The sequence below is a fragment of the Camelus ferus genome, chromosome 28 (genome assembly GCF_009834535.1).
Source record: "Camelus ferus isolate YT-003-E chromosome 28, BCGSAC_Cfer_1.0, whole genome shotgun sequence".
NCBI classification, from domain to species: Eukaryota; Metazoa; Chordata; class Mammalia; order Artiodactyla; family Camelidae; genus Camelus; species Camelus ferus.
The window spans coordinates 377,428-404,401 of NC_045723.1; the positions used below are offsets into that span (position 1 = coordinate 377,428).

General features: G+C 50.6%; 1 protein-coding gene across 17 annotated transcripts in view; it reads right to left on the reverse strand.

Annotated features, from left to right (window-relative positions):
* Positions 1-26,974, reverse strand: part of MAP4K4 (mitogen-activated protein kinase kinase kinase kinase 4) — a 143,719-nt gene that overhangs the window by 23,812 nt on the left and 92,933 nt on the right. For 6 of the 17 annotated variants that reach the window (XM_032469668.1, XM_032469671.1, XM_032469676.1 and 3 more), the window contains 11 exons: positions 24,944-24,998; positions 23,330-23,408; positions 19,839-20,014; positions 17,438-17,510; positions 15,881-16,091; positions 8,812-8,949; positions 6,039-6,125; positions 5,284-5,499; positions 4,376-4,537; positions 1,757-1,990; positions 701-807 (listed from right to left, as the gene is read on the reverse strand). In XM_032469668.1, the coding sequence (XP_032325559.1) occupies positions 701-807; positions 1,757-1,990; positions 4,376-4,537; positions 5,284-5,499; positions 6,039-6,125; positions 8,812-8,949; positions 15,881-16,091; positions 17,438-17,510; positions 19,839-20,014; positions 23,330-23,408; positions 24,944-24,998 (1,538 nt within the window). The remainder of the gene's footprint in view (positions 1-700; positions 808-1,756; positions 1,991-4,375; positions 4,538-5,283; positions 5,500-6,038; positions 6,126-8,811; positions 8,950-15,880; positions 16,092-17,437; positions 17,511-19,838; positions 20,015-23,329; positions 23,409-24,943; positions 24,999-26,974) is intronic. The other 11 variants (XM_032469682.1, XM_032469673.1, XM_032469681.1 and 8 more) reach the window with 6 other exon arrangements.

Below are 26,974 nucleotides of genomic sequence, written 5' to 3' on the forward strand. Positions count from 1 at the left end.
AAGGCTGCCTTTGGAGGTTCCACGCTCATCAAGGCAGGAACAAGCCTCATGACCTCGTCCTCCTCTGAGGCCCTGGGCCCTGGAACTCACTGAGATGATGGGAACGTTCCACGCTGAGCCGGGCAACAGGGCTGCCACCAGCTGCACGTGCTTACCAAGCACCCGAAATGGGGCTAGTGCAGCTAAGGAAATTCAGTTTATCTTTACTCAATTTCAATTAAGTTAAATTCAAATTTAAGTAGTCTCGTGTGGCTCATAGCCATTGTATACAACAGAACAGCTCTGGCACCTGAAAATATTACCATTATGTGGTTAAGTCACGAGTCCACTGCAGACTGTAAGTCAACCCCTGCCTTCTCCATGGCCTGTGCGTGGTTTCTGCGCCACTCCCAAGGCCCGGGACCGCCCTCTAGAGAACAAGCTCTCTCGGGCTACAGCTCTCCAGGACCTCCCTTCCCCGTTGCTCCTTCGACTCACAGAGACAGGTGGCCTTCCCTTTAGAACGGCCACAACGACCGAGCTGAGCCCCTCTTCTCACTGCGGGTCAGCTCGATGTTATTCACGAGAGTGGACTTCACAGCGTTTTCTCTGACAAGCTACTCCTCTCTCTGTCCCAGAACTCCCAGGTCTGTGAGCATCTCTATGAGAGCAGGGGACACGGACTGCAGGAGACTGTCCCCAGGCGCCCCTCCTCTCTCACCTGGTGGAGTTCCTTTGACCTGCTTGGCTGTTCTGCTGTCCACTGCCCTGCAGCGGGGAGTCCCGACGGGACAGGACAGGGGACCGAGACGTTGTTCTCACAGGGACCTTTGGGTACAAAACACAGTGGTTAAATTACCGAAAACATGAGGGGGAGAAGACAACAGATTTCCTACCAAAACATCTCCCTGAGGCAGTCTTCATCACTCTGGCCTGACAGTCACCGGCCTACCCCACCCCACCCTTCTCTGCCCTGCACTGATTCAACAGAGACAGGAAATGCAGTCAAAGGCGTAAAGGAGCCAGGAACACCTTTCTGTGCTTCTGTGACACTTAAGTGGTGCTGGCACTGAAGCTGCGGCAGGGGACATAGAGTATTTTGCTGAGATAATGTGAGAATTGGGAAAATAAGCTCAGAGAAACCAAATAATGGGCTGCAAATGGATCAGCAGGAAACAAAGACTGCAGGAAGCAAGAAAATATTCAGAGGAAGCAAATTCCAAGTGGAGGAAAATTAAATTAAAATGTGCCTTTTTGTTCAATTTCAGCATTAAGTAATTACAAAACCAAAAATAAAAACAGAAACAAAACTAAAACAAAACCCATCCAAATAAAAACAAAAATCCTCAAAAAAAAAATCATTCTTTGAAACGTATGTTAATTTTTTTCCCTTTTAAGACCTCTTCAGAAAATTTTGACTTCGATAATGGGATGAAGTCTACTTTCGTAGCTTCTGTATAAATTTAAACGAGACAGCTGCTGAAATGTACTTTTGATTCTATTTGCTCTAGCAGCACACTCTTTATAGGGGTGTTCTTAAATTATCTCGTTCCCTTGTGCTGAAATACAGTTAGCAACAACAGTGAAATGCTCATTGGCCCAGCGGGATAAAGCTGCCTCATTACGGAATTTTCTCCCCAGCATAAAAAGTTCCTTTGCAATTTCATTGCCCCTTAATTCTGGTGACATCACCACACCCTTAACGGAAATAAATACTTAAAAAAAAAAAAATAACAAAAAGGAAAAAGAAGCACACGTCTGTCTTTCTGCTTCTTACCCTTGGAGGCACCTCGTCACTGTCTGATCTAGACCAAGCCTTTTGGGTGGGCTCAGGTACCTCCGACTTAGAGTCAGAACTCTGACTGAGCACCTCACTGCGGGAAGGTGGACATGGGTCCTGAGAGCGAAGATGGTGGTGTGCAAATTTGGGAGGAGAAGGGTCACTGAAGGAATGGGATCGCGAGACAGGGGAAACATTGTTCTTGAGAGACGCCAGGTGGGACCACTGTACCTTACAAGAAAACAAAACACATAACATTCAATGCGTTCTGCAGAAAACGCTTTTCTGGTCAATACCAAATCCAAGCAGGAGGCGGGGCAGAGCACAGGGGCGGCTCAGAATTAGGTCGGCCAAGCAGGGAAACAGTTACACTCTAAGCGGAGAGGTCTGGGGAGCACACTATGCGGAAAAGAACAAATGCACGTTTATAAGGAAAACTCTCAATATCCAGACAGATGTTACATACAGGTAGCAGTAAACATAAAGATTTAAAAAAAAAAAAAAAAAAGGAAAAGAAAAGAAAGAAAAAGCCTCCTACAGCGCCCTGAGGGGGTCAACCTGCTACGTGCACTTCCATGTCAAAGCGGACTGGATGGACAGAGGAAGGAAACCACAGGACGGACACGGCCAGGCGTGCAGACCTCTCTACCATCCGCACGTTAGCGGGCAGGGCAAGCTTTCAGACCCAGTGACCACAGAGCCACACATTTACTATGCAAAGACACCCCCCCCTGCATTCTGACAGACTGTACAGTATAACTTAAAAGCCGCCAACTTTTCAAATACAGCAACAATTTTCCTTCTTTCTTCTCCCAAGTCTTAAAACACTCAAACCCTTAATAACTCCATATGTCTTCATACTAGTTAGAAAAAAAAGAACTTTATTTCTTTAGAAATATACAGCACTCTGATGGATGGGGGAGTCCATCTACTTGACAACTGAAGAAATAAGACAATTACTTGTCAATGGAGTTTCTCTGGTTGCTTTTAAATTGAAAAAGCAATCTCTGGAATAACCCGCAATTTCTTTAAATTATAATTTTTGTTTTAAAATAATTGTTCAATATCACAATTTACATAATTCTAGCTATACACCTATTATACCACTGCTATGAAAACCTTAAATACCAAATCACGGATGGCTCTACCCTGCCGAACGTGAGATTCGGAATTAGTTCCAGGCCTGTGGTTTCTAGGTGAGAGTCACATAATCCCAGACTTCTAAAATGCTGAAGATTTTCAGCGGGAAGCCATGTAACTGAAAATATTACCTGTAGCTATAATTTAAAAAATGAGTTTTAAAATGAAGTCCTACACGAGAAAAAGTTTTCTCTAAAGTATGTTTCTGTAAGCATAGATTTCAGCCAAAAGCAATTTTAGATAGAAAAGGGGACAGGGACACTCTTTCTAGGCACTGCGCTAATTAATCATTAGTATGAAAAGCAGTCTTCATAATTCAGGAACTTCTGTTTTCTAAACTGTTACTGGCCACAGAGGTAAGATTTTCTCTCTTTGGTGAGTTTAACCTTCATCAGACCTCTTCCACTGGCCCCTCTCCCCTCCCTTCCCACATCCTGCTTCCCTCTGAGTCCCTGTCTGTTCCCCCTTCACTCCCCGGAGTTGCCCGCCTGCTTGTGGGTAACTCTTCTGTGAATCAGGAGCTGCTGGTTCCACGTAAACACCGCCCTCCCACACCCGCCCCGCCAGGCGTAATCCTGGGTCTTCTTTTTCACTGTAGAACTGTTCCATACCAAGGATGTTTACCGTAAAGTACATTCAAATCCTCATCTGGGTTTTGTTTTTCAGAACTTCTGTCCCACAACACATGCAAACATCAATGACAGGTAAACTCGGGCTCAAGAACTGTTCCCAATATTCTAGACTACATAGCTGCACAGGGCAAAACGCCCAAGAGTCCACTATTTTCAGCAGGAGTGGGAACCAGTGTTTTAAGGACCCCTAAGACCTCTGACATGGGTCACCTCTGCTATCTGCTCTCTCCTCCCCACCCAGACAAGGCAGAACCTGGGACCAACCCAACACCTTCACCCTGACCCCCTTCAGGGAAATCCACCCCGACCCACTGGATCGTAACCTTTTTTTTGATATTGAATCTTTTGAGAATCTAATAAAAGGCCCTTTTCCCAGAAAAATATATACATTTGGACAAATCAAAATTTTCTACATGGAATTTCAGAGCCGCCCACTCGTGGAACTGGCCAGCAGCCAAGGATCTCAGGTTAAAAAAAGGTCCAGGGTCTCCCCCTACGTACTTACGGCACTAACTTTCTTAAAAAATCTCAACCGAAAAGGCTGCGTTCGAATAATGAGGCACTGGTTTACAAATATGAGTCAGAGAAGGCAAAGCGTTAAGACTAAGGGAAGAAATCACTGACTGCAGATACTCTTAATAAGCACAACCACCATCTTGAGAAAGAAAACCCCGCTCTTCCCTTTCAGCTGAGGCTACACCCTCTTCGGCCTTCAGCTCACTCCTGCTAATCGCTTCTCTTTCCAAATGTGCTAACAAACCAAACTGAGTATTTCAGGCAGGCTGGTGGCTCCGTGCACTGTCCCGTGAGCCTCCTCAACCCACAGCCAACTGGCCGTCGCTACCTGTGGCTCGGCTGGTCTCTGCAGGGCAGGGTGCACACACTCGGAGTTGCCATTGGAAAAAGACTCTGATCTGGAAGGCACTGGTGGCTCCAATACTCTGCCTGTCTGCTTAGACTGGGCTTCAGGGGAGCTGTGGTTAGTTTTCCTAAATCTATCTTCCACCTGCATCAGAGAATTAGAAGACATAACAACTCAGGGTTAGTAGGGGAAAAGCAGAGACACCAAAGAAAGCCTGAAAGCACCGGGACCCTAAAGAGACATCTTCTGTTTTCTTCAATTACAAGAATAACACTGGGCTAGGATTTGATTCAGAATAAAAAATATGGAGATAAAAATTAAGAGGCAGCCTTGACAATCTCCCCCTGGCAAGAGTTCTAGGAGTGCACATGATGATACACCAGAGAACAAAAATTAACCTGCCGCAGCCAACGAAACAACTTACTGAAAGAGTATCGTCAGGAACTAAAACGCCTTTCATTCCACCAAAAACAAAGGCATTCCGGACCCAGCAGAACACCGGTTCCAAGAATCTGCTGTCCCACCTCCAGGCCCAGGTTCTGCGCACTGGGGGCACCAACCAGCACATGTTCCTGGCGGCCCCCAAGGCCCTGCTTTGCCGCACCTGCTCCCAGAGGCTAAGGCGGCCTGAGTGCCCCACTCAGGAACAAGCCCTGACAGCCAGGAGCCAGTGAACCGGGCAGGGGCCGCCCCATCTCGTGGGGGCTCTGCAGACACAGGCACCCCGGCCACCACCCCCTCATTCCAATGAAGACAGACTCCGCCACACACTCCTCTCCCCCCTCCTGGCTCAGTGCTCACCCCCTGGTCCTCTAGGCAGAAACACTGACCAGCGAGGAGCAAGCAACTCGGCCCCCGCACCCCCCAGCTTGGCCGTCGCCCGGCTGTACCTCCCGGGCCCGCTCGGCCGGCTCGTGGTGGGCCTTGGGCTCGGCGGCGTGGAAGCTGGGCTTGGTCCTCTCTTGCGGCGGCGGCGGCTGCGGGGGCTGCGGGTGCGGCCTCCGGTGGTCGTGCTGTAGAGACAGGAGATAGGCTTGTTCTTGCTGCAGCTGCCGCTGGAGCCGCTCGGCCTGCCGGTGCTCCTCCATCTCCCGCCAGCGGCACTCCTTGGGGGGGAGAGGACACACTTAGTGCGTGGCTCCAGGGGTGCGCCCAGCCCGCCCGCAGTGTGGCTTCCTGGAAGACAGGCGCCTCCGCTCCTCTCCTTGGACAGAGCCACGCGGCTGGGCCTACCTGGCACTTCGCCTGCGGGGAACCCTGCCCACGGGCGCTAACCACAGTACCCCTGCACGGGGTGAGAGACCGCAATTACACGCCGCCTTCGGTGGCTTCGAAGGGTACTTCGAGGGTTCTAGGTAAAAGCCCTACGGCAAGGTGCTTTGAACCTTCTGCCCTCAGTGTTCTAGCTTGTTCACCAAGTGCCAGGTTCTGCTCAAAACCCTGTCTGTCGACCCAACAATGACAGTTCACCAAGTCACAGGAAACAGACAGATGAACAGAGGCCACCTCAAGATGTGCCCAAAGCGGTGAGACCACGGGGACGTCTCCCCTGTGAGCCCGCTGCCCACGGTGCTCTGGTGGTGGGCACAGCCACGCCCCGCTCGGGGACCCCCCGCTGCAGCCCGGGACGCGCGCGGGGCGTTACCAGTAGCACGGCCTGCTCCTGGAGCAGCTGCTGCTGAAGGAGTTCCAGATGCCGCTGCTCCTCTTCCAGCTGCCGCCGGATATACTCCTGTCACACAGAAATCACCCGGCAGGCAAGTCACCCGCAGGGAAGCACCAGGGCCGCCCCAACGGAGCGCCCCAAACCGCCGGCCCCGGCGTCTCGGCCCCTCACTGATCCCTTTGGCGGTCAGTAGCTATAAATCCTGCAGCTGAGGGCTTTCCCAAGAACTTCAACTCAGCCTCAGAGATCTAAAGCATGTAATACGTGATGGTATGGACCGCCGAGACACCACACGGGGGTGCAAGGCGCCGCACTCCTCCCCGCCAGGACGGCCAGCCCCACGGCGACCGGAGCTGACTCAGAAGCCAGGCGCTCTCATCCCTCAGTGTCTGCTTGACGGTCACTTGTAAGCAGCGTGAAATGCCAAGTTTTTAAAAACCCAAACCCAAACCCTGCTTAATACTGAACAAAACAAACATGATCTGTGTTTTCTCTGACAACAGAGAAGGTACCTAGAGTGACTACACACTGGGAATGCAGACAGACTCCTCCCAAGTGAACGGGCCCAGATTTGTGTGTGTGTGTGTGTGTGTGTGTGTTCGTGTTCATGAGAGGAGAGAGAGGAGGGCTGGGGTGATGTGTATAAATCTCTGTAACAATGCAAACAGATAAACACATTCAACACACATTACGTAAAGAGGAAAGATCCATCCTCCAAGTCTGACGGACTGGGGCATCAGGAGACACTGACCTATGACAGCAGACTAGTCTCCAACAAGCCCTCGACCCCCGTGTTCTCAGTCTCCTCATCTGAGAGGTGAGAACCAAGAACATTCTCTCCTAACTCTCCAGACTGTGAGGCTCAAGTGTGAAATACATACAAAAAGTGTGAGCACTTTACAAACGAAAGACATTTCATTTCTTTTCAACAAGGGGAGCCGACTGAAGGGTCTGTTGGGGAGATTTCACTTTGAAGTTCAGACGGTTTCTTCACAGTGTCCACGGCTGATCGCCCACTTGGACCACAGTGGACACCTTAAAATAAAGTAGCCAGACACCTGGGCTAGGCAGGAGTTCTAGGCGACCACTTGTTCTGGCTGAGAATGCTGGAGAGCAGACATCACGACATACACGTCCATAGAGACTCTTACTTACAAAGAAAATTTAGCCCAAAAAAGCCAATCGGGGCAGAGGGGAAGTGCAGAGCTCATTGACAGAGCATGTGCTTAACATGCATGAGGTCCTGGGTTCAATCCCCAGGCCCTCCACTAAAAAAATAAGTAAGTAAATAAATAAACCTAATTACCCCCCTACCCAAAAAATGAAGAGGAAGAGCTATTTAAAAAAAAAAAGCCAGTCTGGATAAACTGTTACATGCAAGGCCACTGGCAGGGGCACCGTGATCCCAAGCCAGACTCCAGGCCCACTGTGTAAGCCTAACCCGCCAACACAGCGGCCACGGCAGAGAGGACCTTGACTCCCACCTCGCCCCTTCCCCGCACCAGGCAGGATGCTTCTCTGCCTTCACATCACAGGGACACCTGGACAGCTCACCCCAGCCCAGATCACAGGGTCCGGGCACAGAGACCACAGTGTCACAAGTGCACAGAGGCCCCCACAGCACTGACGCGGGGAGCACCTGGGAATAAAGCGGACTTCTGACGCTATTTTTGTAAAAGAAGGGGTGAGAACACTGGCTGTACACAAAAGCCACCGATTCCACTAGAGCACTGAAGATTAGAACTACATTCACACTCTCTTCTCCCAGACAAATTTCAAGAATTGTCCCTTGGTGACTTAGTTTTTTAAAGTTTGTATGTCTTCTCCTCTTTGTAGTCCCTAAGTATAAATCACAGTATGAGAAGCAAAACACACCACAGGCAACTGGCCAGTAATGTCAGTAAAGTTACAGAAAGAGAATCACTTAAATTCCAACAAACAGTGGTATGCAGACCCAACGCTCGGAAAACCCGAGGCAAATGATCAGTATTAAGGACAGTGGCTGAATAACCCAATGTGGACGTTAACACCATCGTTTGTAAGCGCTGTTAAGTATGAATGTCAGGTATTACTTAAATTGGTCCCTATTTATATTTTTTTTCCTTTATTCGAAGCTCTTAAGAGAGTAATCGATTCAAAGACATGAAAGGCAGAGAGCCTGTGACTGGATTCACGAGACGACACAGACGACAAAAAGCACAATTTCTGTTTGCACAGGTGGGTCAGGAAGCACAGCCCTGAAGACAACAGTACCTGACACTGATAACATGCCGTCAGGTGTCACTGAGACCTCATCTTTTGTGGGCCAATGTTATCAGCTGTTGTAACGTTACATATGTACATAATGAATTGTATGCAAACACTTACTACAATATCCAATTAGTCACTGGATACTTCAAACATTTCTCATAGGAAATGTCTCACAGTTGGTTTTAAATTTCACTTTTAAAAAAGGTTAATTATCATCCAGATATTTGAGGTTCAAAGCATTTACGCCAGACCTAAGAAGACACATTCAGAAATCATCATGCTAGTGGAAGACCACGCAGCTGGTTTCCAGAGATTTGAGTGCAGTGAGCTACGGGGCTGTGTGTAAAGACAAGAGTCCACGTGCGGGCCTGCTTCCAACTGCACTCCTGCGTTTTCAAATCTCTGAGTCCTGAACACATGTGTGCGTGTGTGTGCGTTTTCTAGCCCAGAGTCCCCCAGTCTGCAAGGACAGACCCCACAGGGTCCCGCCTGGAGCACTGACCTGCTCTCTCTCCACCCTCCGCTTCTCCTCCTCGGCCCGTCTCCGCTCCGCATCCTCCAGACGCCTCTTCTCCTCCTGCTCTCGTCGCCGCTGCTCTCGGTCCTGCTGCCGCCGGGCCTCCCGCTCTCTCCTTTGTTGCTACGTGAGCAAAGGTACCCGGTCAGCAGGCCTCCCACCGCGCTCTCAGGACACTGCGCTGACGAGGCCGCGTCTGTGGACCCCCCTCCACGGGCCAGATCTCCCCACGCTGCCCTCAGCCTAAGTACTGGTCAGAGCCCGGCTCTGTTTTGGTGGCAGTTATTCCCCACGGAACGTGGAGACAGGGGATTTCTTACCCTTGAGCATCACTAACCGTCACCCAGGACCCTTAGGCCAGAAGAAAAAGCAATGACTAGAGGAGAACAGAAGCAGCGCAGGAAGGAGAGGAGCATCTAAAAGGGGGAGAAAGGAAGCACCAACCAGGGAGGGAGGTGCTGCCGTCGATGCGGACAAGGGGCCCGCCATCCTCACCACGGACACAAAGCTGCCACCGAGCACGCACTCCCCGCAGGTCTCGCAGGCCAGGCCAAGCACCCACGTTTCCTTCGCCTAATGTGATTCTCACAGCCACCCCAGGACGCAGGCACGTCACTCCCGCGCCACAAAGGAGCGAATGGACTCAGAAGAGTGGCGTACCCAGTGTCGCCCAGCTACTAAGCCCCAGGTCACGGCCTCTGCCTCCACGCTGACCCAGCACCACCTGCACCCCGTCCCCAGGTGAGCCCCGGGCTCGCTCTCACAGCCTCTCCTCTCCCACAGCGCAGAGTGACGTGTCTCACCTGGCCTCGGACGCCCGTCGGTCAGCAAAGCACGTCTACCGCGCGGGGCGTAAAATCAGCCGAGTCCCCCCGCGACTGAAAAGCACTGGCCTCAGACCCCCGGTACGGGTCCCCCCTCACCCCACGTCGCTCCTGAGCCCCTGAGCCGGGGCAGCTTTTCATCATCTGGGGGGGAACTGAGCTCTCGGTTCTATTTCACTGACGTTCACTTAAATTTCAACCGTCCTGCGTGGCCAGCACAGCTCTGGGGAAGCCACGGCACCAGACTTCTCAAGACCCAGGAAGCAATCAGCACCACGGGCCCTTTGTGACAGACGTCGGCCAGTAAACCAGCAGTCTGGGGGAAGGCTACGGGGACATCCGACACCAGCACTGACAAGGGGACTACAGTGGAGGTGGTCACTGCACGTGACTGTTCCTCCTGGGTCTCCCCGCCCTCAGCCAGCCTATTCTTTGAGGGCAGACACTTTACAGTGATTTCCTGAGAGACGTAAACAAACGTCTTCCACGTGGAACAGCGGGTTGGAACCCGGCCCCTCGGGTGAGAATTCCAGCACCACTGTTCTCAGTGACATCTGGAGTCAGCTTCTGGCCCCACCTCCTCTCTTATTCCACAAAATTCTCATTGTGCCCCCCGCCATCGTCTGTTCTTAGAATTCAATGCACAGAACTCCCCCATGTTCCATGGGTGGGGTTGGGTTGTAAAAAGAACCGAGTTCCCATCCTGGTGATTAGAAACTACAACCTGAATGGCTAAGACACCTCTAGTAAATTCTACCTCCTCCCACTGCCCTGGCCCAGCGCTGCTGGTCACCTGCCAGCTTAACGCCTTTAGCTCTTCCTATTTCCGCACCCACCCCAGTCCTGCCCTGACGCCGCACAGCCTGCACTCGGGGCCTGTGTGCTGCCCCGCACCCCTCAGACGGATGACCTCTGCCCTCTAAACACCAGCTCCCAGAAAGTCAGACCCACAAAACCACCCCGCCCCAGGACACCACGAACAATATGACCCAGAACTTGAGAGTCACATCCAGGAAGTGCTCTGGGGCCTTTCCTCTTCCAGGCAGACAAAGCTACGATCTCTTATTTTACACCTTTTGCTTCTTCAATACAGGAGCAAAAAGAACAGATTGGTTTTCACCAGTACACCACTTACAATAAACACACAGTTGCTAAGAACACAACCCCATCGGTACAATATTTAAGTACTAGGTGTATCTATCCGATACACGTGCTCGATTTTTTTTACTGATGGGATGCATGATTAAAACTCTTTTCAGGCCACCGTGTGGTGCTAACCAAGGCCACGTGACCACAGACACCCCCCCCCCTCCACCACAACGGCCTTAGAGACAAGCCCCGCTGCCCTACATATCATGCAGGCCACCGAAAGTCCTTTCAGTTTTAGGAATGATGCTGGAGTGAAGGTGTTGCTTAGCCCCGTGGCATCACACAACAAAAGGAAATCCATGGTTGCGCATGTGTTTTCCTCTCTTGCGATTTACAAAATCTTGAAAAATTCTTTAGTTAAAAGCAAAGCTGATGCCTTGGCCGTTACCGGCAAGGACTCTCCCAGAGAGAGCCAGACAAGATAAGAGTCTCCAGCTAGAGTCCTGGTTGCTGCCGTCTGGAAGCCCGGCTGGGTGGCCGCACACCCTGGCAGTCCAGATGTGGGCAAGTATCCCACTCAATCGGCCATTTCCAGAGAAGAAATAGGGAAGTTGCAGAGGAAAAGCAGAGCAGAGGGAACCAGCCCCAGAGCTGGCATCCGTGTGCCGGCCCCACCCATGAACCACGGCCACCCCGGCCACTGCGGGCAGGTCTGCCCTCCTCATCCCTCTCCTGCTTCCCACGCCGGGCTGTCGTCACCCGGAGTCTTGGCGAGCAACAGAATTCCGTGTGCATCCTCTGGTCTCGTGGGCCCGGACCCTGACTGAAAGCCTGCATTCTCCTGCGAGGCAGTCAGCTCCAACGTGGTGGGACGTGCAGAATCCATTTCTGGGGGTTATTTCCAACTGCATGGAAGGCAGTGCTCCCAGCCCAGTGGGAAATCCTGACTCCATCTAGGTAAATGCTACTAAGAACTTTAAATTTAAATTTTAAATGCTTTTATGAGTAGCTTTTTCAATTTAATTTGTTTTAAATGTTTTAATCAAAGTGCTAGATACTTTAAGAAGTCAAAAAGGATACAAGGCTTCTGTCAAACTTCACTCCCAGCTCTTCCTTCCAAGGCAAAACCACTTTCAATGCTTTCAGCTTTTCCCATAGTATTTACATCCCTATTTTTAAATAATGTACTTACAGAGCTATTTAGATTTCTTTCCACTTTAGACACCATCTATTGACTTCTCCCAAAGAACAGTCATTGCACCTCACCACCCTACGCCCCCAGTCTAGCCACGTGATAATATCTGGTTAAACGAAAACCACAATGAAGGCTGAGTCACATACGAGTTAAAACCAAATGTTACTAATTGCCTTACTTTTGTGTGTTTGGCTGGTCTTCTATGGGCCTGTCACTCCATCATCTGTCAAGTCCCTTACACCCCCATCCGTGCAGAGTCCCTCAAGTCCTTCTCTTGTCTTCACACTTGCTCAGGAGACTCCTGGAGGATGTGCTCCAGCAAATAAGGGCGAAGCTGTCAGGAGCACTGGGAAACCAGGATCCCACTTCACACGGAACAAAATTTTTCTCTTGCTTTACTTTGTTTTTAATTTCTTCTATGTCCTCCCACCTCGCTAAAACTGTGGGCCCTTTGGCATCTGCAGGCATGAATGTGACTGTGGGTCCTCTTGGTGGGGGAGGTGCTGATGGGTGACACCCACGTGTAACCCCACACTGCACAAGTGGGCCCCACGGCCCAGCAACACGTGCCACTCCAGGGCTGAAAACCTGGGCAGCCCCTCAAGATGAGAGATGATTTTTAAAAAAATACCTACAGAAAAAGTCCTGAAGATCCCATCAGCAAGTCAACAACTAAAAGGGAGAAGCAAGTAGCAGGGAAAGTGACTCAGAGCCATAAGGGAAGTCCTTGGCCGGGTCCACCCGCCAGCGTTGAAAGTCTACAGAGCAGAGTCGTCTTTGCAACGGGTAAGACGGGGACACACAGGGAACTGGAGTTTTCCCTTTTTTCTTTTGAAGAAAAGAACCTCAATGCAAAGTCAGACGTCGTCTCCTATGTATAACTAAAAGGTCATTCACACAGTGATTTTAAATGCGCTGCTGTTGTAACGGCACCAGATGTTTGCTAAAAACAAATCTTCCTTAAGAAATGTTCTTTTTTTTTTAAAAAATAAAGTAGCAAGCCAAACCATAGACAAATGTCTCTTGCTTGCTTTAACCAATAACCTGACAGTCTCCGTGAGGCCAAAACGAAGTACAGATTGGGAGACAGGAATCTTAGATACGCAGCAGGTTCAAAGCCATGTCCGAAGTACAGCAGCCACCGTGGTGATCTTAACTTAGAAACGGATGGGTCTTCCCTCTAGGACGTCTTGTGTCATGTTTCTGTCAAACTTAGACAAAGAATGAGAAGGCGCTGACCACATCAGTGGATGTCACGAGGCATGGGAGGGGCAGTTAGTAGGGGCCAAGGCAAGATCCAATGGAAAAAGAGCACAAAACCATTCAGATAAAACGACAATCTGATTGAACAATCTTCATTTTTGCTTCAAAAAAAGGGAGTAAGAATAGACTGGGAGAAAAAGCTGGCCGGGGTGAGGAACTCCTAGCTAGAGGCGAAGCACTGTGTGAGCCGAAGGACAACTTCTGGCGGAGGGAGGTCACCGCCCCACGAGGCCCTGAGCCTGGGTGAGAGCAGGCTGAGAAAGCACTGGGCGTGTCCGGCAGAGGAGCGCCGGGAGGCCTGCCGCACACCTGAGGAGCGTGGGAGGGAAGACGAAACCGCTGGGGTGAACCCGGCTGTGGGGCCTCTGCCCTCCCCCCTTTCCTCCCAGGACCGTCCATGGGCGACACGGGAAGCGGGAAACAGAAGCACCATCTTCAGCAAAACCGGGAGACAGACCCAACAGTATCTGCAAGGACTTCCCCCAGTTCACAGGTGTCAAGGAAGAGGAAGCAGAGGAAACAAAGGAGCACCAAGGAAGAGGGGAGGGCACCCGTGCGCAGGTGACCTGTCCCAGGCGAAGGGCCCGCGACGCGCAGGGCACTCACCCTCACCGGCAGAGGCTCTGAATCAGGAGTGGGGCGCAGAGGCGGTCCCGACTGCGCGGCACTTTCCGAGGAAGGAGCGCCTGCCCGGCTTCCCACAGCCTCGGCTCGGTGACCTGTCCTCGCCCACCACTGACAGAGAGCTGTCACAGCCTTTCGGGTGGGAGCACCACTTAGCCCGTGAGCGTGGCTGACCACTCTTACCTTTGTGAATAACAAAAGGAATCCCTATTCCCCAAAACTTTAGTGCCAGTAAAGGGCGACAAATCATCCATGGCTCAGATATTCCCAAATTACCTCCTGGGACCTAGAGTGCAGACAATGCTTAGTAACCAGGCCAGTAAAAGGCGCTGGGTCACCACGAATCCAGGCCCATGGACTCTGTTCGTGCAACGCCACAATTTCAGGACCTGGCTCCATCCTCACTGACTAGGAGGTAAAAAGGTGACTTCTGAGTTTGAACTTTTATTGAGAAGCTGGAATTAAAGGGCTGACTGAAGAGAGTCAAGTGCCAAGATCTCACTTAGCTGATGACCCTGATTCTCGCCGGTCCTGAGATGACAGGACAAATGGCTTTAACCTCAGTTCCTTTCCTTGAGCCATCACTGGCCTAACTCTGGAATCCTCACCGCCTCCCCCCGCTGCCTGCCTGTGTCCAGAGCCTGGATGATGGACACACGCCCCACGGTCACTTGGCCTGCAAACAGCTTCCAGGACCTACGTTACAAAGCTCCAGCTGACCCGGCCCTTCAAGTTGTAAGTCACCAAACTAACTGCATCAGGAGACTAAGGAAAGTACAGCCCAGGGTTAGACAGGATGGTGGGAAATACCACATAAAGCAGCAACCAAGGAAAAAAGAAAGTGAAAAAAACAAACAAACGGGGGGAAAAGGCAACTAGAAACAGCCGAAGCCTCAAAACTCAAGCAGCCTCATGTACTAAGTCCAAGTGGTCCACGGACAGCCTGACAAACCCTGGAACCATTCAGGGATTCTGCTATGTTGAAGATCACTGAAAACAGCCCTTAAAATATTACAGAAGAGTTTGTAAATAAACTGCAAAGAGGGTTACACACACAGCAGCGCTGCCCTTCCTCGGGGCAGGCTGTGCCCTACGCTCTCCGCCACCAGCACCGCTGGGCACTTCCAGTCTCCTTGCTGGACGGACAGACACGGTTTCCTAAACTAGGGGCAAGGGGTGAAGCTGTCAGAATTCAGTGTAAACACACAAAAACAAAGACTCTCCCCACAAAAGGTGCCCTTAAGTAGCCTGGGGAAAAGCACTGTACCAGTAACACAACTGCCTTTGCTGTTGTTCGGGGTCTTTTTCTGGCATTAAAGACAAAGGTGAAACAGTAAGACGCATGAATTAAATAGAAACAAACTATTACGAGTGAGAAACCTGGAGCTGTGAAACACACAGTAAAAGGCAGTCAGGAAAAGAAAATCAAAAGAAAACTTTTGAGCCCCAAGTGAACTACAGGGAAATAATGCCGCTGTGAATTAAAAACGAAAAAGCTGTGGGTAACCACGCTACCAATGTCTTTAGTGTTACAAACTGTGCTGCCCCCACACAGATAACTAATCCCACATTAATAACCAGACCACAGAGCAGCATCTGTATTACACCCAACGTCGTTCTTTTCTTCAACCCTTCCTCTTGCATGTACCTAAAGTTATCTGCAGAAAAATGGTTTTCCTGTGAAAAAGTCTGAAGTTCCAGAAAAATATGGACACATACACTTGGGCGCAGAGGCCGAGAGCAGAAGGGAAGGAGGCTGGGCCTGGGCCGGCCACCTCCGACCCCTGCGGGCAGGGCCTCCGCCGGGCGGGGGGCCGCAGCCTCCAGGCCCCCACCAGCGATGGGAGCCACTGGGGGGCTGGTCCAGGGGCGTTTTCACAAGCAAGGAGGACGCTCCCAAGGCCTCCTGCACTGTGAAGCCCTGTCGGTGCCGGGGCGCAGGCGTCCCTCCGGGAGTGACCTGGACGACTGAGCCTCGGGAGCCCACAGAAGTCGGCCTTTGGGTGTCCGGCCCCCCGTGCGGAGAGAGAGCGAGGACCCACCCGGACGCCCCCGCTACCTCCTCCAGCCGCCGCCTCTGCTCCTTCTGCTGCTCGATGCGCTTCTGCCTCTCGGCCAGCAGCTGCCGCTTGTACTCCTCCTGCTCCCGGAGCTGCTGCTCCTGTAGGAGCTGCTGCCTCCGCAGGGCCTCCGAGCGCTCCTTGTTCTCCTGCTGCAGCCGCAGGAAGTCCCGACGGAGCGTGGACTCACCGGGCACGTTGACGATGGAGCTGCAGGGGGAAGGGGCTGTCAGGGGTGTGGGGCCGGTGCCCCCTTTCCTACTGTCACCCTCCTGACGAGCTCCCCCTATAAATCCACGGGGATGACCGTCTCGACAATTCAACAGCATCACATCTTGTCTTATCTGTTTCATAAATACCTCAACCCTGTCCTGGATGTTTGACAAGACATCGCTAGTGAGGATTCTCACATCAGCTCACACTGTGGACGAGGAAGAGCTGAGATCGCCTCCTTCTGCATGTCATCGGTCCCTCTCCGACCACCTGACCTCCCATCAGTAAAAGCAGCACCAAGTTCCAGGTCGGCAGGGACCAATATCAGAGGAACCTGTCCCTCATCATCTTCGTCTGGTCCACCAAGTCCTGTCACATTTTCCCTCCCACTCTCCTTTCCAGGGTCAGCGGCTGAGCCCAACTGGGTCCCAGGTATGAGTTGCCGCACAGATAATCAGCATCGCCCTGAGCAGAAAGCTGCTTCTGCGCTCCCCAAACACGCAGAACAACACAGCAAATAAGTCTCCCCAAGTTGCCTCTTCCATTACATCACACTCCTAATCCCAAACAACGACACCACTCATGAAGTCAGCTCAAACTACGGTAAAACTTTAGTCCCAGGTGGGTTCAAATCTTGTACATAAGAAGAGAATACAGAGTTTTTTTTCAATAAATTCTCTTCATTCTTGACACACTTTCTCCAAACTCCCTGCACAGGGTCCCCCTCATTCTTCCCCTGTCCAGCAGGTCCGTTGCGTGCAAGATCGTCATTAAGTGTTAGATCTTCTCTTCCCTGATTAATGAGTCACTGTGAGGTTCGTGCTATCCAACTGGGCCTTGGGGAGCCAGAGATGACCAGAACATGGACTATAAAATGGGTCAGGACAGAATGCACCCCAACAGAGGACGTGAGATGCTAAAGCTGCACTGGAGGGGGAGCCAGACAAGCCCAGAGACAAATGTGTTTGGGGAAGGACTGAGGCGGTGTCAGCCGAGGCCCTGCTGGCCTGGGAGCAGGACAGCTGTGCGTGCAGGGCTGTTCACGCGTCACCAGACACTTCCTGGGGCAATGCCAGGGGCAAGCCCCCTTCCCCGGGGCCAGACACAGCCTCAGTGTTTCCAAATGCCTGGGGGAGAGGAGGCATTGCGGTCTCGGTACAGAGCCACTGGGGCAGAGGCTCAAGAAAGAAAGTGTTTACAGGGATCTTTCAAAGAGTAGAAGAACGGGAGATACTAATACTAAGACACTTTCAAAGTCATTTATGGCTCCTTCATTCTCCACGGGCATCACCGTGCGACAGTCTCTCTGGGAAGCAGGGGGCGGGTGGCGGCGGCGGCCTTACCTGGGCTCCCCCTCCTGCTCCGGCACCTCCTCCTCCTCCTCCTCACTCCCGCTGTACTCGTACTCAGTCTCATCTGTGAACAAGACAACAAGACAACTGGGGCACAAACCAACTCCTGCACAGACAGGAGCATCCACGAGGGCACAGCCGCCGACAATAAACCAGATATCCTTCGAGAAAATAAAATGCGTGCAGAGGACTTGGGGGGAGGAAAGCGTGACACCAGGTTCCCGCCGTGGCGGCGGGCACGCCCTGGGCCAGCCTCACTCCCCCTGGGAAAGCAGACTCCGCTTGTGCTCCGGACGAGCCCTGGTGGGGCGAAGGCGGGGGGGCCGCAGGGCCCCGGACACACAAGGACAGTGGTCCGGCGGCGCAGCCAACAGTCCACTCTGACGCCCGCACTCGAGAGAGAGATGTAACAGCCCGTGCTAAGGCAATGAAAGAATGTATTTGGTTATTTTCAGCTCTCAGGGCTCGCCTTAGAGGACAGCAGAGACAAAAGCCTCTGGGCTGAGACAGGGTGAAGCCCTGGGTAGGTACTCAGGGCAGGAAAACCTAACTCCACGTTCCCACAAATCATAAAGGAGGAACCAGGGAAAACCTGATTAAACAGCATAGCTAAAGGAGGAGCCAAAAGCCGCTCTTAGACCAGAACTAAGCAAAGTTTCAGCGTGAATAACGTACTTCCACTTCAACAGGTTTTATAACGTCTCCCCAAGAGCAGCAGTCCGTTTCACTGGGCCCTGCCCTCAATGCGAGTACCTGACTCACAGCGAGCCCTTTCACTCCAGACAGCAATCAGAGCCGAACAGGCTGAAGGGACTTACCAATTCATAAACAAAGCACACATCTCTAACTTTTTTCAGAGATATGTAAGTCTTCAGAGATGTATAAGGAAAATCAGTTTTCTGGTAAGAAAAACGGGCCTGAGAACTTAAAAGATGGCTCAGTCTATACTGTATACAGCTGGCAATATCTGTTACGTGTATTTACGTCTCTACGCCCGACATCAGTTCTTTTCTATGCTAGAAAATCAAAACTATGTAATTTTAAAGAACTCAAGAATAGGCTAGTTTCCCAGGGAAATTCCAACCTAAATAATCTCAGGAGTCCTTTAAGTAGGTACTCATATATTTAAACTTCTGTACTATAAACTCAGTGATTGGCAAGACGTACGGGGAAGGTGAACGAAGGCGAAGAGGCTCTTCTGTCACCATGACCTGAAGACAGGGAAGGAAGGTGGAGGGCTCCCCTGCCCGCACCTGCGGCGGTCGTGGGTGATGGGGATACGCGAGGTGCTATGAGCCCGACTGGAGCCAGCGCTCCAGGGCTGTCTGCTATTATTAAAAAAGTAGTGGGAAAATGATCCAATATGCAAATAACCTTTTCCCAAAAAAGCTTTCTTTCGTTCTCAAACTTTAGTTCACTTTGTTACAAGTGCATAGCTTAGTGTATGAAGCTTAATTACTTTCATGGTCAAATGTATCAGACAGCAAAGAAGTTCTGATGACCATCAGTGATGAGTTAACTCTGAGTACAGCACTTGTGTCTAGTTGGAAACGACTCTGGGAAAAAGCTCAGCACAGGCCTCCAAAGGTGCCTCTGACCAACTATTTACTCCCTTGAACTTGTTCTTTTTAGTTTCTTCTTTGGCCTTGAAATTTGACTGTCCAATAAAGTTCATTAGTGGGACACCAGTTCTCCAATGTTGTTCTGTAAAGTTACAGTGAGAATTCACGGGACAAGAAGGTCGATGTGAGCCCGGGGCTCTGAGAAGAGGCTCAGGGAAGATGGTGGTGAAGCTGGGCCGGCACCTCACTGGGCAGGAGGCACCGCCGAACCCACAGAACACGTCAGGACAGAGCACTCGGAGCCTTAAGCAAAGGGCACAAGCACACACTTGTGCTGCAGGGGAAGAAGAGAAAGCCGCCGGGCTGCACGTGGGGCCTGGGCCCCCCACACCACGGGGGCCGTGTGAAGCTGGGCACCCTGGGGCTCTGAGCAGGAGAGGAAGGGGGGTGAACACACCATGGCGATGCTCACGGCTGGCGCGCGAGGCCCTGTGTGATGTGCACAGAACGCGAGGTCCACAGTGAAGTAAAAGGCGCAGCAGAACAGACCACTCCTGATGAGGAGCCAGAGAGCAGCCACCAGCTGCCTGGCCGCGGGGCCGGCGGCACTCCACGCGCTCGGGTCACCTTGGCTGGAACCTGGCTGGCCCCTCGGCCCGAGCCCGGCTGGCCCCTCGGCCCACCCCTGCATGCAGAGCAGAGACTGACGGCTCAGGCCCCGGCCAGGTGAGCACACACTCACAGGTGGGAAAGGAGTAATGCATGCTGGCCAGCAAGAACGTCAAAAAATCTTTCATGTTTTAAGACGTAAATAAAAACCGGTTTAATACCTTTCTCTCCCCTCTTCTTTCTGGTCCGGTCTATGTGGTCCTTAAGCTGGATTCTAACTTGCCTTTCATTCGGCTGGTCCCTTATGAAAGGATGTTTCAAAAGCTGCTCAGTGGAGGGCCGCTGCAGGTAATTCTTCACCAGACACCCTTCTATAAAACTAAAAAACTTCTTTGACCTAGAAGAGGAAGTACAAAAGACCATCAAATTTCTACCACCAAGAGCAAAGCTCCAAAATATCAATGACTTACAAGCTTGAAAACAAAGAAGGGCTTCAGAATCCGCTGTGAACGACACTCCGCAAAAGCACAGGAATAAAACACGAACAGAAGCAGGACCATGGCCAGGAGTGTCCCTGAAACACGGCTGAAGAGCTGCACGCACACCGGGGGCCACGGAGGCAGCTGAACATCACGGGAGGGGGCGGCAAGGGAGCAGAGAGGGGTTTTGCTAATATGAAGCGGACAGAGGATAGACGTCTGGACCTAGACGACGAGGGCACACGTAGATAGAAAGGGAGCCAAGGCAGCGACCAAACACGGGGCTTGAACCTGCAACATGACGTTTCCATCAGCTTGGAACCAGTTCCCCTATCAGTCTTCTCTGCTGAACGCGGAGGTAGAAACAACAGTGGGGGGGGGGGGGGGCGCGATGGCTCTACTGTCACACTGACCCTGCAGCCCCCTGACTTCCCTGTTTCCCCATCTCTGGCTCATGCTGACCCCTCACTAGCCTTGGCCACGACACCGTTCCTCACCTGATCTCCCGAGACTCAGCTCAGGCATCTTCTCTCTGGGAGCCTCCCCCTGGGGCTGCCTGCCCGAAACACCCTGCACGTTGCACACTCACGTGTCTGTCTCCCCCCGGACTGAACGGTACAGGTCAGGCCTGGTTCCTCCTTTTCAGCTTGTCGGCAATGCCCAGCTCTGAGCAGGCAGACTACAATAGTTAGGTGTGGAATAAATTTTTGTTGAATGAATGAGTTATTTGGTCTTTAAAAATGTGATTGAGAAAATTAGCTCAGTTCTTTCCAGTTATCTCACTGCTCTGAGGAATCGCTTCTATTGTCTTCTATTTCATTCAAACTTACTATTTCTGTTCCACTCAACAGACATTTATGCATCAACGACTAACATGTACGCTTGGCTCCGTAAGAGACAGCACGCAGGAGATAAAGGGAGGAAATGCACACACACACAACAGCGGACGTGCAGTCACACTTAGAGAGGAAGAAGGAACCACAGCGACAGTGGAGGGGGCGAGACGTCAAGGAAAAGGAGGGCACGAGACGTTCCAAGACGGGGGAGAGAAGCCATCACCCCGGAGTGACAGGGACATCACGGACGAGGCAGCGGAGCACTAGGGAATAATGAATCGTTTCCTGACGTGAGTGTGAAAAGCAGACAGAATACAAAAAGAGGTTGGGGTCAGCTCAGAAAAGGGCCCACACAGCCACTCACACAGGCTGCTACTTACTCTGTGGTTAAAGAGGAACGTGGAAGATTCCACACAGTTGTGGCAGAATGCTCTAACACAGAGACCCCCACACCCCACTGCCCACAAGGATGATCTGGGAGTTTATTAAAACTATAAATGCCCACGTCACTCCTCAGACCAAACAAACCAGAAACTAAGGTTGGAGCCCTGAGTTTAAAAAACTCCAGACGGCTTCTCGTGTGCCGTGTGCACAGACTGACACCTGAGAATTGGGGATCCACAATATAGTCTTTAAAACCAACAACCATATTCTGCTGGAAGAGAGTTCACTGATCATCTTTCAAAAGCCCCCTCTCCAAAAACAGTGGTAAAAACTACATCGGGTGAACAGGACAGGACTGCCGTCGTAAAGGAAGAAGGACTCTGTGCCTGTAACCCTCGCAACCCTTTAGGATGCTTAGGTAAAATGAGGCAATGACGTAAACTGGTGAGGATGCGCTAATCCAGCAGAGTCAGAGCCAGTTTGGTGGAAGAAGACGGGAAGGGTCTACCGTCATCGTGTCCGTCTCCCTGCTTCATGTACCGTACACACAGCGAATCCAAAACAGTAATGGACAGAATCATCAGAGTGGGCCAACGGACTAGATGTGTAAGTTGCAAAATACCCTGAAGGTGGAGCATAATAAAATCCAACAGAGAGAGAAAGGGGGAAGCGAGTGCTGTTTAATAAAGCGCCCCCCAGCCCTGCACGGACTCCCTGGCAATACCCACTACCCAGCCCACGTCTGGTTTCCAGGGCCGGCCACCCAGGGAAGCCCATCATTTACCACGTTTTAATACAGGAGACCAGCTGGGGCTAAAATCACTGCAACTGTAAAGCCTTAAAGAACCTCTCCAAGGACTGGCAGAACCAGACAACCTCAGCTACCTGAAGCTGAGTGTGGTCAGACAGGATAAAGGAGGGAGAGAATCCTGCCAGCAGACAAAGGCGGGGAAGGATGGAGAGCGGTGCTCAGGAGAGGACAGGGAGGAGCGTGAAGGAAACAGGAGTGACACCACGGTGGGCACGTCCACACCCACAGACAGGAAGGACACCAGAACATCAGAAGGTGAGCCACCAAGTGGAACAGAGCAGATGAACAGCTAGAAGACCGCGTCCAGGAGAGAAGGAGGCCCGAAGTGGAGGTCCTGTGCCCATTTCAGAATTAGAGGCAGGAATCTCAGAGGAGACAACACTAACTGGAAAACTGGTGAGAACAGTGAGAATAGTTTCAGAAAGGGAAAAAGTCCACAGCAGGTAAGACAGACAGACAGCCGAGCGCAGGAAGCAGGGACAGGCAAGGAGGGAGGAGAGCCCGCGTGCACACAGGGACCGACAGGAAGGGACCAGAAAAGCTCACAGGGGGCAGCAAGTGGGTGAAACTCTTAGGCAAAAAACAAAGCACTGCCTCTCCCTCCAAGGTGTTAAAACCAGACCAAAGCAGCACCTCCCCACGCTGCTGCAAGTTTTCCCGCCCTCGCCAGGGGCGGCACCACCATCTCCCTCTGCTGGGATCAGCTCCTGTTTAGCAAACGCACGAGGAAGGGGCAGCCCGGGAAGAGGGCCCCTCCCCCGATGCGGTCTGCTGGGATGAAAACGGGCACCTAGAATTCAGTGTCCTGCAATGATTACAGCGAACAGCCTCAGTGAATTTTAAAATGCTATTTCCACCGAGGAACTGCAAGTCGAGACAGCGCTGCTGTTTAATGTAAACATGTTTAGAAATACACGACACTGAAAGTGTGCTTAAATATTACAACAGAACTTTCTTCTTGAACCACGTTCTGGTGTTTCATACAGTCACTTGTTACCATTTTATAATTCAAGGACAACTTATCAAGAAAAAAATACATTAAAAAAATAAACCAATACTCTTTTTAACTGGCGTCTTGGAGCACCGGCTCGTGGTCCTGGGCAATCAGAGTGGCAAGGATTTTGTCTTGAAGTAAAACTAAAAAGGAACATTTTTTTTTAAAGGAAAAGAACAAGAACGACAAGAAAGCACACACAGCTTACCATTTTTTGGACTTCAGCCGGGGAGGAGGGTTTCTGGGGATGAGAAACAGCGCTCTCATTGGATGCATGTCACAGAGAGCTGGGGAGAGGAGACACGTGTCAGTGCGGCACTCCCGTGACTTGCCCCGGTTCCCGGCTCACCCGTGACACCACATGCTCTGCCCATCGTCTGACTGACCCGCTTTACCTCAAGCAGTCCAGACACTTGGTTATGAGGCCTCGACACGGCCCGAACCCCCCGCTTAAACACAGCAAAACGTAAGGTGGACAAGAGCAACAAGAATACCGCTTCAGATGGACACGGGAAGGCCTCATAAATCAGAGCTAAATGCTGATTCAAAGCCCTAAAGGGGTGAACAGCTTAGGTTCCTACCCCATCTATAAGACGACAATGAAAACCATTTTATTTTCATGCGGTTGCTTTGAGCAGTAAATTGGACGCTGCTTAAAGGCCATCGTCACACGATGCCTGGAACACAGTGAGCCCTGAGCCCTCCAGGAATGTTCTCTGTTCGCTGTTACAGCTAGCGTTACCTGCGGAAAAGCAGAAACGTGGGAGTGAAACAGAACTGTTCAATTCTGCGCAGTTACTGTCTGTACTGTGATCACCTGCCCAGTGAAGGCGTGTCAGGGGCACGTGCGCCCGTGAGTCTGTCACAACGGGCATTTCCGTGTTTATTTACCTTCACGGGAATCTTACACGGCAGCTGGGGCATGGGGCCAGAGGAAAAGAGAGGACTAGTCCCACCGGGAAATAAAACTGAGACACAGGGTCGGGCAGTGCTGCCCTGTCTCAGGTCCTCGGGGGACACGGTGACCAAGACAGACGGCCGCTTCTGCAAGGCAAACTAGCTCTTAGCTGTGGGCAGTCTTCCTTCATTCACTCAACAAATACTTATTCAGCAGCAACTATGCACCAGACAGTCAGGCATTCTTCGTGATCTCTGCAATTCTACCTGCCCCTGATTAAAACTCAGTTCTGGGGGAGGTTACAGCTCAGGGGTAGAGCGCGTGCTTAGCATGCACGAGGTCCTGGGTTCAATCACCAGTCCCCCCCTCTAAAAAAAAGATAAGTAAATAAATTACCTCCCCCCGCCAAAAAAAATTTAATAAAAATGAGTCAATTACAAAAGAAAAATCTAAGCTATTAAAAAAATTAATTTTATGAAGCTGTCACTGATTTAACCCAAAGCAGAAGCAAAATTTCACAGGTAATCCAAAAAAAAAAAAAATTACAGGTGAAAAACTATGCCTCTATTTGTAAAGTCAAAACATAATACTGACAGTTCCTGTGTTAGAACCAGTTTCACTGAGTATCAGATTTAAACTGGAAGAAGAAGAAGTACTGCTTGTTACCTGCTGTCAGAATAATTTCAGGTCACACGTCTGATTACAAGTTAAATAAAGGATAACGTAGCCTACAGACCTCAGGGAGATGTTCAAAAGGAACAATGCCTGCCAAGAATTGCTTTTACACCTAAACTCCACTGCACTTAGGATTCCTTCATCTAAACGCCCCTCAAGGAAAAGTTCCTCCACAAAGTGTTCTTTCTGAAGCCATGAAACCAGGTTTAAGTCACAGACCACAACCAGGTTCAAAAAGAGGCTACTTACGGGGAGCGCCTTCTGCCATCTCGATGGCGGTGATGCCGCAAGACCACAGGTCACTCTGCAGAACAAAGCAGGACGTGAGGCCATGAACTCTCCACCGCTGGCCAACCACACAGACAACATACATGCACTCGTGGGTGTATAAACCGAGACGAAGCTCGCCAGGAAATGAAAAGCACATACACATCTGGAAGAGTACCTTCCAAATGAATGAGCAGATGATACAATGAAGACAAAGCTGGCTGTTAACCAGAACCACCCCGGCCTACGGGGAACTAGACGCGGTCCACGCGACAGCTTCTCCGACGGCCGCAGCAGGCTCTGCACACCAGTGTTCCTTCGGGTCTTTACAAGCAGTAGGTAGCTTAGACTCCCAGCCCTGACTGCCGTTGGTAATCTTATGTTTTACGACAATATCTCACACTTAATTAAGATGTCAAAAGTTTTAAGGCTAGAAGTACGCTTTATAAAAGGTCTGCAGCTGAATTAATAAGACCTACCCTAGCTCACTAAACTCCATCAGGCCGCTGCGTCTCTCCCTTCAAACTCAGGAAGGGGATGTGTGGTAAGCTAAGTGCTTGCAATCTTCTGATTCCCCTGAAATACCAATTTAAAAATTCGAACTTTATTCTCTACTCAAATGTAAGTTCCACAAGGGCGGGCACTTTCATTGTTTCATTCACCTTTGCGCCTCCAGAACTATGACTACCATGGGGCAGACGCTCAGTATACACTAGATGAAGTTTTATCAGCCAACTTCTTAAAACCCAAATGAGATTTTCTTAAAGCAGGTAACAGATGGTTATCACCATGAGCCTTCTTTTGTTTATATGCTATACTAACAAAGAAACTGCTTAAAGTTGCTCAGCTTAAGGGTTTTCCTAAATAACCTATAACATATATTTTATCACAAGAGGTAAGGACAGGCCTGTGGGTTGCCCCTTTATTGTTATGGGGTTTTCTACACTATCAGGTGCGAAGGGTGGTTCACGACCTGAACCCAGTGACTGGCCTCGGCAGCAGCAGTAGTGGGGCAGTGGTCCACGCCCCTGGAGGGATGCGTCACACACCACACCCATCTCCTCCGAGGGCACCCTAAGGCCTTCCTGGATACTAACTGAGCCTTTCAAGTTTACAGGAAAACAAGCTAAATGACATTACAAAGATTGCAGAGCTAACATTCAGAAATGGTAAGATAAATCTAAAAGGTGGAACACTGCCTCTTCAGCAAGTCAGGGACAAGGAGTGGGGTGGGGTGAGGGATATTCTCAATTAGAAGATATCCAACAGCCAAACAACCAAATCCAGCGTCTCGTCCTGCACTGAACACTGGTCTGGACAGACCAGCTGTAAGCCAGCTGGTCTAACTATGGACTCTATTAAGAAATCATTCTTAAGCAAAACTATGATAATATTTTGGATGTCAGAAAACGTTTTGAGATTCTGGAGACACATAATGATGAAACAAAGAGTGACAAGCTGTAAAGTCTTATCACCTATTTTAAAATGCTTCAACATATAAAAAAATAAAATAAATATTCCTCTCCATAGACTTAAATTGAGTTTCCTTAACTGGGTATTTATCGTAAATACTGAAATACACTGGGGACTGTTAAGATACGAATTCATTTTTGAATATCATTAACAGGTACATCGACAACTCTAACTCATTTAAGGCAAGAGAATTTTTTAAAAACATATTCAACCTGAGTCTGATGATCAAATATGGGTTTTACATCAGGATCAAAAAGTGCATTATCAATCTAAGTCCCTAGAGGTCACTCTAACAGTTTAAATCCACTTGTGCACCAAAGCGAAGCTCTGTAACAATGCTCTCAGGCTTCACGGAGACGAAGCTACTGCTATACAGTCTGACAATACTTTAAAAATAATAAACATCTGATTATAATATACTCTTCAAGGTAAAAAGGATAGCAAACAGGGCAGAAGCATTTACTCACTCAGGGCAAACAACAGTGACCGCCCCCTGCCTGGAAAGCAGCATCCCACTTAGTAACAGAACAGAGGTGACAC